At 34.3% G+C, this 12,309-nt stretch overlaps 1 protein-coding gene and 1 pseudogene across 2 annotated transcripts; one reads left to right on the plus strand and one right to left on the minus strand.

The window, feature by feature from the left end:
* The first annotated feature begins 2,851 nt into the window (after positions 1 to 2,851).
* LOC145823582 (origin of replication complex subunit 4-like) lies at positions 2,852 to 5,096 on the plus strand (annotated as a pseudogene). The gene is made up of 6 exons (XR_014365866.1): positions 2,852 to 2,910; positions 3,018 to 3,127; positions 4,283 to 4,375; positions 4,490 to 4,554; positions 4,624 to 4,767; positions 5,061 to 5,096. The product of XR_014365866.1 is annotated as an origin of replication complex subunit 4-like (transcript).
* Positions 5,097 to 6,517: 1,421 nt separating this feature from the next.
* LOC145823583 (3-oxoacyl-[acyl-carrier-protein] reductase 4-like) lies at positions 6,518 to 11,952 on the minus strand. Its single transcript, XM_082923067.1, has 7 exons — positions 11,531 to 11,952; positions 8,393 to 8,444; positions 8,277 to 8,309; positions 7,550 to 7,682; positions 7,317 to 7,412; positions 6,726 to 6,811; positions 6,518 to 6,550 (listed from the first exon to the last, which is right to left on the minus strand). The coding sequence occupies exons 1-7, from the start codon at positions 11,950 to 11,952 to the stop codon at positions 6,518 to 6,520; spliced, it is 855 nt and encodes a 284-aa protein (XP_082779193.1).
* Between the last annotated feature and the right edge of the window lie 357 nt (positions 11,953 to 12,309).

Consider the following 12,309-nt stretch of genomic DNA (forward strand, 5'->3'; position numbering starts at 1 on the left):
CTCTGAATCCCTAATCTCTCTCACTTGCTCATTTTGTAGCCCTAATCTCTTACTCAGTCTCTCGTTCGCTCCCTCTATTTCTCTAAACCCTCTCAATGGATCGATTCATCTCTCGCTGATTCATCTCAGAATGATACAATCTCGCTGATTCATCTTGGCGATTTCGATTTCAAATTTATGTTTCGGTGATTCTCTCTCTCAATTTCAAAGTCTATTTTGAATCTGAAAATAATTGTTAAAGCCCTTTGTAAACTCTTATTTGGAATCCTCATCCCTTCAAATCTCATGTCTCTCAACCTTCTCTAAACCGTTATCATTCTCGCAGATTCATTTTTTAGATTCAGAGCGATTTTGATTTCGAAGCTCCACCGCCACCACCGTCTGCACCGGCTCGATTTCTCTGATTTCGATTTCATCAAAATCTCTAATTTCGATTTCAATTTTGATTTCAAAGCTCCACCACCACCACCATCTACACCAGCGAGGTATCGATTTCTCTGTCTCTCTCAAGCCCTTCCTTCCCGTCTCTCTCGATCTGGTTATTGAAATTGAAATTCTAACCAAGAAACTACAAGTTGATTTGTGGCTAAACACATCATTTTCTTTTTTTCTTCACTCTCTACTTTGTTGAACTAGATTTAAAGTCTTTGCTTCAAGTCCGGATGTGAGAGAGAGAGAGAGGATGAGGAGGAGGAGGAGGAGGAGGAGGAGGAGTTGATTTGTGTCTGAAGGCATCCTTTTCTAATCTGTTATGTTGAAAAAGTTGAAAGATCTATGAATATATACAGTTACTTTCATTTTTCCAGATTCTCTTTAGCTTGAGGTACAAATCTCCAATCTCTTCACTTTCTCTACCTTCAAATCTTGTGTGTATGTATATTTGGATTTATTTGTGTATATTACATGTTTGTTAATATGCTAAACTCAAGTTGAAGTTCTCTCTTTCTTGCTCTCTGTTAGATTTCTATTTTTCTATTATTTTTCACTGCACCCAAAATACAAAAAGAGACACAAAAATGCACTTGTTAGTTTGTCTCTGGCTCTAAAAGTAGTCCACTATTATGACTTGTAAGACCCACCAACCATCTATATTGAAAAATCTAGAAATCCCCTAGATGTTGATTCGTGATTATGTATCAATTTTAAGTAGAATATAACAATCCCAATTAAACAATCAAGACAAAGAGACACAACGATTTTACGTGGAAAAAACCACAATTGGAGACCTCCAACTGTGATAAAAAACCACGGGCAACAGCCACAAAACAATCCACTAAGAAGATTTAAAGGAATTACACAGGTATACTCTCAATTACCTAGCGAATCCACGCCTAATTGAACCAACCTCTATGTGCCTCTTCCAACCCGTCTTCACCTCGGAATTGTCTTTACGATGAGCCACCCCAGAATCCACCAAAGCTTCAGGCTCGAATTCTTCAGAATCCACCGAAGAACAACTCTCTATTTTGTAGAACAAACAAAACCTTTAATGTATACTCTTTAAAACAATAGTTGAATACTCAATCAAAACATCAAAGAAAACTCACAAAGTATCCCCAGATATAAACCCTAGAAACCAAAAAGAAGATCTGGAGTAGTTATCCTAAAATCTGACCCAACACGCGAATTTATAGAATCTGTCCCGCGATCTCCGCTCGAGCGCCCCACAGCCCGCTCAAGCGTCTTCAGCAAAATATGCGCGTGATATAACAGAGGTCCGCTCGAGCGCTAGAGAACCCGCTCGAGTGCAAAATTACACATCTCAGTACTTTTACAGGCGACAAAAACTGCTGGAACCAGGAATTCTCCGCTCGAGCGCGGGTATGTCCGCTCGAGCGGACAGGCAATTTTGAATGCATTTTTGCATTTTGCTTCGAGGGCGCTGCCCCTCGACCCCGCCATGGCGCTGCCCCCTGGACCCCCGCGAGCTGACCGGGCAGCTCGATCCCCGTCATAATCAGCGAAGTGACAATCTTGAAAGCATTAGCATCACAAACTTCTCTGAAAGGCACAATTCAGGTTGGATTCACATCTAAACACTCATAGCCTCACTGAAATAAAAAGTGCGAAAACAAATACAACTGAAAGGAATTTTGTCAAATGGGATTGCCAAAAATAAAACCTAACATATATATATGTGTGTATGTATATATGCTAAAAGGGTTTATTATTGTTGAATTTGTAAATTTGAATTAAAGGGCAGTTTGGAAGAAGGCCACGGGAAAGGGAGAGAGAGATAAAGGTCAAGATCATCAGACCTCTTTGGTTGATTCTTCCATCGACAGAACTGGTTTGTCTTTCTTTCACTTTCTTTCTCTTCCCTTGTTTTTTTTTTTCCCCTTTTCTGATAGTAACCATGAATTATTTAATGTTTTATGTGTGTGTGTATATTATGTATTCAATTGTGTGTATGTATGTATGTATTTGTGAACTTGGCGGATAGATAAATAAACCAGACCAAACCAAACTAAGCCCTTGTGTCTCAATCAGGTCGGTTCGGATAGATAAAGTCACATCTCATAATATGACACATTTGTCTTCACATATATCCAGTATCCTTCATCTAAACCTTACCTCAGTTTGTAATGGGCCTTTTTATGCCCTTACAGTTTGAGTGGCTGAAGTCCAGTCAAGAACTAACTAGTTTCCCATGCACCACAAGCTTAGGCTTAATAATTTGCACACTGAGTGCATTTGCCATCACTAGAGAAATTATTTGTTTATGTATTCCCGGGGCAGTTTTTAGAGCTTTGATGATAATATCTATTGTTCCTGAATCTTAATGCTGTGGGGCATGCGGTAAGAAGTCCTTGACATCTATCAGAATGTATTGGCCGATGAGAGATTCAAACGAATTATTGATACATTATCAAATTCTGATTCCACATACAACCATCTTTTGAGGTTTCTGTAAGTTTTTCTATCCTGGAAGCATAGAATTCTAGTTTGAAGGTGTACTGCTGTAATTAATTTCATCCTAAACCTTATTTATGAGTATTGGTGGTCCATGACACTAGGTTCTCTGTTGTTAGTCATATGGATTTGGATTCTGGGTTCCTATCACTAGAGAACTTCAAAGCTGCCCTTTCAAGTATCCAAAGGCAGCCAAAGGTGGAATGTTTAAAAGGTATGGGTATTTTATTAGATTTTTTTTTTACCTTTCACATGTATTTTTTTGCTTTTACGATTCTCATTATTCTAAATTCTAGTCCTCCCAAAATCTTCTTAGTGTGTTGTTTGGTTATCTGGTTTATGCTGTATTAGTTTAAAAATATTATCCTCTCTATGCTTTAGGAAAAAACATGGTCCACAATGTGCTGATGTTTTTCCCTGATTATTTTTTTCTGCATATCTGTCTTGTGATAAGGGTATAGTACAAATGCATGCATCAACTTGTCACTTCCAACTTGGTTAAACTGCATATGTGGTTGTCTTGAAAAGGCTAGCTAATGTTCTCCAATTGACTGATATTTTGCATGTATGTTTGTTTGTCTATTCGTTGTATTGTTCCTACATTCTTGAGTGATTTATTGGCGAATTAAAAGGAACAAAACACAATGGCAATATCCAAATGAAATTAAGGATCTTAAAAGCAAATGCCGTCAGGCTCCATGTCGAATTGTGTTCCTTGGGATGTTGTTTGTAGTAGCTAGCATTATGTGGGATTTGATAGATATTTCCAGTTTAATATCTTATAATTTTTCTATGCATCTTGTGTTTAAAGCATAAATGTATTCTAGTCTCTAAAGAAAGTGTGTGTAAAGATGAAAGGAGGAAGCTTGGCCAAGAAAATTGGAGATTTCATTTGGGAATAAGCTTGGGAACAAGTGAAAATCTTTATAAAAAAAACTAAGTCAACAAGATTAAAAGGGTTAGGAAGATTAATATACAACAGGATCTAATTTCATATTTTAGTGAAACCCTTGACATTTTTGGACTTCTGTAAGTTTGGGAAGAGGGAAATGTGGGAATTATAATTTTATTTATGGAGGAAAGTTTCGGCTTTTCAGTTTTCATAAATATGGCTTTAAAGCCACTTAAAGAATGCTCTAAGCTGAGCCATGGGACGAGAGGGGATGAGAGGAAACATTGATAATATTCTTGAGCATGTTCTCCTTACATTCTGTAGCTAACTACTGTTTATGTCCTTTAATTCTTCGAGAATCTTTCCTTCTTGTGAACATTTGTTTGTAGACTTTCTTTTGCCTTACCTTTATGAGGCCTTTAACACTGTTAGTGCAAATTCAATTCTTTTTTTTTTCTTTTTTTTTGTTTCAAGCAGATTGCTCCGTTCTTGAACTCTACATACTGGTTTGCATGAGGAGGTTAGAAGTAAAAGAGCAAGAATCATACAACTTCAATTCTGTAATGAAAGGTCAGCCTCAGATGCTTTTTCTACATTTAATTTTTAATTTTTAATTTTTATGTTGTTTACCAAGTACCACTATAACAATATTTTGTTACTTATTATGTTTATCTTATATGTCAGAGTACAAAAGCATACATGATTCATTCCAGACATCTGATTACTATGCACGGAATGTATGCTTACGGGTGCGTATGGAACTTCTTTCTAATCTATCCCAAACATATTTTGGTAATCTATTGCTCTGACTTCTGCAGGCATTTGAGCACCTTTTAGAACGTGAATTAATCTCTTTTACGGACAACAGAGGGCACAATCAATCTGTTGAACTTCGCCCGGTGAAGCTCCTAATCTCATAGCATGAACTATATCAAGGGTTGAAATCATATCGGTCTTGTCCGGTAAGTTTCTAGAATGAAGTGCGCCCATCATGTTAAATGGTCATGATCTTTGGATGCACTATAGAAGTATAGCACTCATATTCTTGATGAATCTGTAAACATAAGAGTATATTATATGAGAAATCTATATAGCTTTTTGGGAAATTTTCATGCTAGTTTGCAGTTTTATCATCTTATGATGTGTCAAAAGCTAGTTTCCTAGCAACATCTAGACATTAAAATTTCAAAGACTTTCAACTTACAATATCTATGAAAAGTTGGTGATTAGTGTATTATTTTACTCATGTTGATAGGCAATTCTTCAGAAATTAATTGATCACGAAGGTTGAAACAGCTAAAGGGATTCATTGATGGTGTTACTAGCCCCGACCGGCCATTGGCTCCTGCCTCAAATTTGTCAAATTTGTTTGGGAGACTTCAAGATCAGAGATAGTCTGACCAATGGCTTCTGGTGCTGACCTAAATGCCATCCTAAATGAGGGAAATTCTCTTAACTGCTAACATTTGTAATGTTTTTCATTTCATTCTTTTTGTCTATTTATTTTTTCCTCAACGATAGTGCTAATATCTTTCCTATTTATACTGCACATTATTATTATTTTATTTTATTTTGATAAGTTATATTGCACATTATTTTAGTACCTAGGTGATGTGAGACTTTGTTTCACAGTTACTAGGGAAGGATGTAAGCTCATGTATACAACTTAGGAATGTGGGATATCAGGGTATTACATTCAACCCCAATAGGAATACACGCCCTCACGTAGTCTATGGTTCCCACCATGCTGCTGCCATTGTCCATAGGAAAACTATGCTAAGGCTACATATTATGTTTAAGCATAGCCCATACCAATTTTTCTTGGTATGCCTATTTAACTTGTTACTCTGGAGTCTTTGGGGTCACAGAAGTATTTAATCAATGAAAGAGTTCCACTGTTATTTCCTACATTAAATTTTCTTACATTCCTTGATGAATTGAAGGTTTTAACACATGTTCATCACCTAAACTTGGTAAACTTTCCCATTGAACATGTGTGTCTAAGTGGTGTTATCTTTTCTCTATGTAGGCATGTATAGAATTTTATCTGGCTTGTTGCCTTACTGTTTTAACAAAGTCATGCATTGTCATTTCATGAAATTCAAACTACATAAGCTGATTAAACTGACTGATCTTATTTAGATTTACTAGCGGTATGCAATTTAAACAAATAAGAATAAAAGAAGATGATAATAAAATTAATATTATAATATATATTTAGTTTAATATGGTGATATTTTTTAGTTTGCTTCATAATTGTCGCATCTATAGGCGGTTGATGCATGGGGAACAGTTGATATATTGATAAACAATGCAGGTTCTTGAATGTTCCACCTCCTCTTCCATCATTAACAGTTTCAGATATAGTCCACTAACGGATCAACAATGGTTTCAGGTATTACTAGTATACCCCAACAAATTTTTAGTTCTAATATGCAAGTTCTATTTTAGGAAATTGAATTAAACATACCAACACAGCTGCCGCAAGGCCAAGATCACCGATTTTCACTTCTCCTTGGTTTCCATTGATAAAAATGTTGTCATACTTGAGATCTCTGTGGATGACTGGTGGGTCATGGCTATGGAGATAGAGAAGACCTTTCAAGATCTGTCTACACCAACACTTGAATCCATAACATACTCACGCCACTGCATAAACCTCTATAGTTTGGTAAGTTCGGTAGTGATCCAGCATGAGACTTGGTTGACCTCCTACATCACCATTCCACCACCAACGGTCAACACCTGCACAGACACCATTATTATCAAGAAGCTCATCAATATATGAAAAAAAAAATGCAGGAAAAAAGGAAAGCAGCCACACAAACTTGGATTGCTAATATAAAGGGCCTTAAGAGTAAAGGCAAGTTCATCGTCAATGTCGCAAAAAGAAGATTTAATGGAATAGAATTTCAAAAACCTGTCCAGTAATGTAGCTGGCGGCAGGACTGAGAGGCAAGAATTCCACGAGTCCAACAGCGACTTCTTCTGGTTGGCCATACGTTCCTGAATTGACAATGAAAAAATAATACTAATCAGAATAGTGCAAAAAATTTTAATTCATGTCCTTGAAAATCTGATACGGATTGGCACTTTCACGAATCAGACAAACAAGCACCGAAAAATGAAACTAAGGATGATCAATCTCAGTGATACGCCTTAATAGAAAAGATACAAGATGCATAAAAGAGCTGAATGGCAGAGAGGTAGTCATAAAAGTGGGAGCTTTGCTAAGATAGGGTGGAGATTTGGGAAGAACTAATAAGAAGCTTTTTTGCTAAAGACAAATAAACTTGTTTGAGATGGCTTCTCCATAAAAAACAATTTTTTAAGCAAAATTGTGAAGACAATTTTACCCTCAATAGTTTCTGAAATTTCACCGTGTCCCTACAAGGGCTCCACAATAATATAAAGGTAATATGGTAATTTCTCACCAAAAAACAACTTCTTTAGCAATTCCTAAACGCGTTAGCTTTTTTAAATTTTAAAAAGCAAAAAAGCTTCATCTTACCCAAGGGGATGGTTTCCAAGATTTTCTTCTCAATATCTCCCCCAAGCTTAGCAGTCACATCAGATGCAATGAACCCTGGGGCAACAACATTAACCTGTTGAACCAAAAAACAAAAAAAAAAACTTCAATAAAATTGGTTTCTATTTACTACTCACCTACTCACTAGTATCAGGTGCATCTTGGCTTGTGTCTAATTACAAGAATGAAATGAAACATATCTAGAAAACTCATATTAATATTCCTACTCACATATTCCCTTGCCACGGTTTTTGTGAGGCCAAGTACCCCTGCTTTTGCAGCACTATAATTGGCTTGCCCAACGTTACCAACAAGACCAACAATTGATGCTATGTTGATTATCCTTCCCTGCCACATCAGCAATTAAGATAATGCTCGCATATTCCCTTACTCACTAGTATCAGATGCATCTTGGCTTGTGTCTAATTACAAGAATGAAATTAAACATATCTGGTATTCCTACTCGCATATTCCCTTGCCACGGTTTTTGTGAGGCCAAGTACCCCTGCCTTTGCAACACTATAATTGGCTTGCCCAACGTTACCAACAAGACTAACAATTGATGCTATGTTGATTATCCTTCCCTGCCACATCAGCAATTACGATAAATGGGAGATTGAAAAGCAAAAAGATAATAAATAGCTACCAAATAATTGAAATTTTTTTTTCTCAATTGTTTCTCAAAATATCAAATTTCTTTCTCAATTGTAAGCAACTTGTGATGCATTATGAAAGAGCATGAAATGAGGAGAGAATTGAAATTTTTTTTCCAAAAACTATTTCTGACGCAAATTTGAGAAACAAACTTTCAAGTGGAAATGCATCAAAAATAGGTTGAAACTAAAATCCCTACCCACCCCCCTGCAGGTGGGAAAAAAAGTGTAATTGTCTGGCAAATACAGTTTTAATATAAATAAAATTGAGCCTCTACTAAAGGAATACCTTTTTCTTTTTCATCATAATTTTGGTTGCAGCCTGCAAAGAGTAGTAAAAAAGCTGCTTAGATCCAACTAAGAGGAAAGCTATGACTGCCAAAACTAAGCTTAAAATCTACATGCCTGTGTGCATAGGTCTACACCAGTGAGATTTAGATCAATAACCTCCTTCCATCTGTTGTAAAATGACTTTTTGTGATGATGTGTAACTTTCTGTGTGAGTGATTGGTTGATTGACACAATTAAGGGAAATCATTGAGTTAGTTTTTATCTATTTTTTGAGATTAATTAGGGACACCAGAGTTCATGGCTTCAGAAGTATATGCTGAAGAATAAAATGAATTGGTTGATAGCTTAGAAATAAGTTATTTTTAGTTAATGCCTAGAAATAAGTTATTTTTCTTCCTTTTTTTGCTATTTCAAAGCCCCAGAAATGACTGATTTGTTTAAATTGTTTTCCAGGTACAAAACATTCTTCAACAGAGTTGTAATGTAGATCTTATGTTTAACACCTCTACTGTTATTGATTTATTGATTGGCTTCCATGTTCTGATGCAGGTATCTAGACCAGTGAAGATTATAGATTCTATGCTATATCAGTTGAGTTCAGTGAATTTAGTAATAAGGACAAGACACTAAATTAAATCATAATTCATGGGATTTGTCTTGATGTTTTTCCTATTATTTTTTGGCAAATGTTAAAACATGATTTGTGGATATGTTATTTTTTAGTTAATGGTGATTGGATATTAAATTGAATGGGAAAATGAATTAATGATATATTTGCTAATTGACAGCTTTTTGTATAATCGGCTCTTTTGACAAATGTTCATTTGAATGAAAATAGGAGTTATTGTTTTATGTTAGTGTTACTTTTTTTTAGTTTAACCACATAAAATTAGCATAATTTAAAAAAAAAAAAACAATTAAAAACATAAAAGATGGCATTTTTCAAAACCCCACTCTTAACGGTTAGTTTTTTAAAATTAAAAACAAGGCTATGACAACGTTTTTTAAACGTCGCTAAAAGTTGTCAGACGTCATTTTGCAATTATGTATAACATTTAGAGGCGTTTTTAAAAAAAGTCGCCTATAACAAATTAACGACGTTTCTAAAGTGCCGCTAAAAATTGTCATGACGTCACTTTGCCTTTATGTATCACATTTAGCGGCGTTTGAAACGCCGCCTATAACAAATTAACGACGTTTTTAAAGCGCCACAATATTATAGCGACGGCCGCATCCTCGACGTTTGGTGCTAAGCGTCACAAAAAGAATTAATGGCATTTTGGCAATTATCGCGGCGTTTTTAAATGCCGCTAAAAGCTGAAAAGGAAGTGTAGCTCCAATTATATATGTATACTTCTTTATTTGTAAATTCTTTTTATTATTCATTCGTCACAGATTTATGATTCAAATGCTATCAACCAATACAAAATTTAATGTGGTTCCAAATTAATTTTTAACCTTTTAATTTAGTACCATGATTATGTCCACTTTAGTTTATCTATAGGAAAATATCTCGTAGCTTAAATTTTGTGGCTCAAAAGTGGCTCAAATGGCCAAAACAACGTCGTTTTGGCCATTTTTATATTGTTCTGTACTCAAAACGACGTCGTTTTGGCCATTTAAGCCACTTTTGAGCCACAAAATTTGAGCTACGTAGCATTGTCGTTATCTATATTCTAATTCCTTAATTTGCTTCTACAGTTGTCCCTAGTGGATACTTTTCTTGCGTGTGTTTTCGAACCTCATCACATAATTGTGCGAATGATTAAAAAATGAAACGTGCGAATCATATATTTATTTGGAATTTGATATATATTTATATTAAAATTTAAAAATAAATCATATATTTTATTTCATTTTTAAAATATTTTAAAGGAAAATTACAACAGTAATCTTTATATATTTGCCCTTATATTATTTTTGTTTCTGTAATTTCAATTGATTCGATTTTTAACTCTAAATTTATGATTTTTTTCTCAATTTAGTCCGATTAACAATAATTGTTAGTGTTTTTTTAATGAAAAATGAAAATATAAGTGACTTCTATTTATAGATAAAATTGTAAACATATTCTACTTAGTAAGTTAACTTTAAAAAACTCAGTGAATTATTTCCTTTGAAAATCTTAATGGTTGTTATTAGTTAAATTAAATTGGCATAAAATTTAAAATTAAAGACGAAATCGAGGTGATTAAAGTTAGAGAAAATTGATGAAAAATCTACTCTAACAATTGTCTAAAGTAAATATTTTTTGTTGGTGAGATATATACTTTTTGTGAAATAGTTTGGTGAGAAGTCCTAAATGACTTTTTGTTTTCAATTTTGCTCCTTGACTTTTTTTTATCTGTTTAACTTTCGTTCAAATTTATATCTATCTATTTAATTTTAATTTAAATTTTTTTTGTTTATTTCTTTTATTTTTTGTTTTATCAACATGCACAAAACTTTGTGAATGTGTTTTACGATGCCTATCCTTCCTGCTAGGGTTTGAAGGATAAAAGTTTGTAATGTTAAAATTAAAAGCAAGGAAGTGGATCCTCTCCCGTCCTTAATTCGGACGGGAGGGTAATGTTTAGATTCATGGAGTCTATTGTGAGTCTTATTTTGATAATTCAAACGATTCATTTTGTTGTGCACTTTACTTATATCGATCACAAAAAAAAAAAAAAAAAAAAAAAAAAAAAAAAATCGATCTAATAATCATAAAATATTCAATTCATAACGTTTGTTACAAAAAAGAAAGAAATAAATGAATAGTCTATTTTTAAAAACACAATTGCCGTTCATTTTTTTTAGTGATAAATGTAATAACTTAAATCGGTTACGATTATCAGATCAATCTAATTTTTTTGGTGATTGGTATATACGAAATGCCTGACAAAAATGTTTAGATGATGGATGATGGATTAACAATTCTTCAATTATTATTATTATTATTATTATTAATAACTGTGTTTAATTGATAAAATCTTAATTTATTATAGTGAATGTAAAAGGTTGGGAAATTTAGCTATAAATCCCCTTTACCTTCCTTTCATTGTTAAAAGGATTAAGAAAAAAATTATATTTTCTAAACCCCTTCATAATTATAAAATTTTACATAAAGGACAAAATTTATTATTTAAATATTTTATTAGACTATTATACCCTCAACTAAATTTCCTCACCTTCTCCACCCACTCTCTCCCCACCTTCTCTGCTCTTTTACGAGCTCTCTGTTATGATTCTCAACATTCTTCGATCTCCTCCTACACCGATTCAGTTTTTCGATCACTCTCCGGCGGTTCATACGCCACCGCCGGTGTCTTCCTCAAGGCGGTGGAATATGATCGAAGCCTCAACCAAGCAAACGCACAAACAAATTCTCTTTTTTCCTTCTCTCTTCCATTCCTAGGGTTTGGATTGGATTCGTTCGAAGCTCTCATGATTTCAACCAAAACTGTGAATATATCTAAATCACTCTCAGTTGCAGAGAATTTTCTTTGAATGGCGCATAGGTTTCGCAGTGGAAGAGATCGTCGGAGATGATCAGAGAAAGCTTCGACGATGTCGACGTATCGCCTTCCAATTCTCATGAAGTTCATATTCTTGCCGTTGATGATAGCCTCCTCGATCAAAAATTCGAATTGTGAAAGAGTATAGAGACGAATCACGCGACTGTTCAAAATTTTCATATTTGAACACAGTTCTTCAGATTTTTCATATATATATGTGTGTGTTTGTGTGGGTGTGTGTGTGTGTGTGAGAGAGAGAAAGAGAGAGATTTTTCATTTGGATAGTGTTGTTAAGTTCTTAAATTGATCTATTGATGAATTGTTACTATGTTCTCTCAACTTTTTGTTGTAAAATTGTTTTTGATTTTGATAAATTTTTGTGTCGTGAGTGAGCAATATGGATTGTGTATATGTAATAGATAACAGAGAAGCCAAAGAGGTGATACGAAAGAGGCAAGTAACTGTGAAGAAACAGAAGAACAGTGACTGTGAATGATCTAATTTCATTTGATAGAACCAAAGTAAAATTTTACTCTG

This window comes from Camellia sinensis, chromosome 4, assembly GCF_055761805.1.
Source record: "Camellia sinensis isolate YWXY chromosome 4, ASM5576180v1, whole genome shotgun sequence".
NCBI lineage: Eukaryota > Viridiplantae > Streptophyta > Magnoliopsida > Ericales > Theaceae > Camellia > Camellia sinensis.

Coding starts and splice junctions, on each gene's coding strand:
- LOC145823583 (XM_082923067.1), bottom strand. CDS start 11,952: ATGAAAATTTTGAACAGTCGCGTGATTCGTCTCTATACTCTTTCACAA. Junction 8,445..11,530: donor GATCGAAAAACTGAATCGGT/GTAGGAGGAGAT, acceptor ATTTTACAACAG/ATGGAAGGAGGTTATTGATC. Junction 6,551..6,725: donor CCAGCTACATTACTGGACAG/GTTTTTGAAATT, acceptor GTGTCTGTGCAG/GTGTTGACCGTTGGTGGTGG.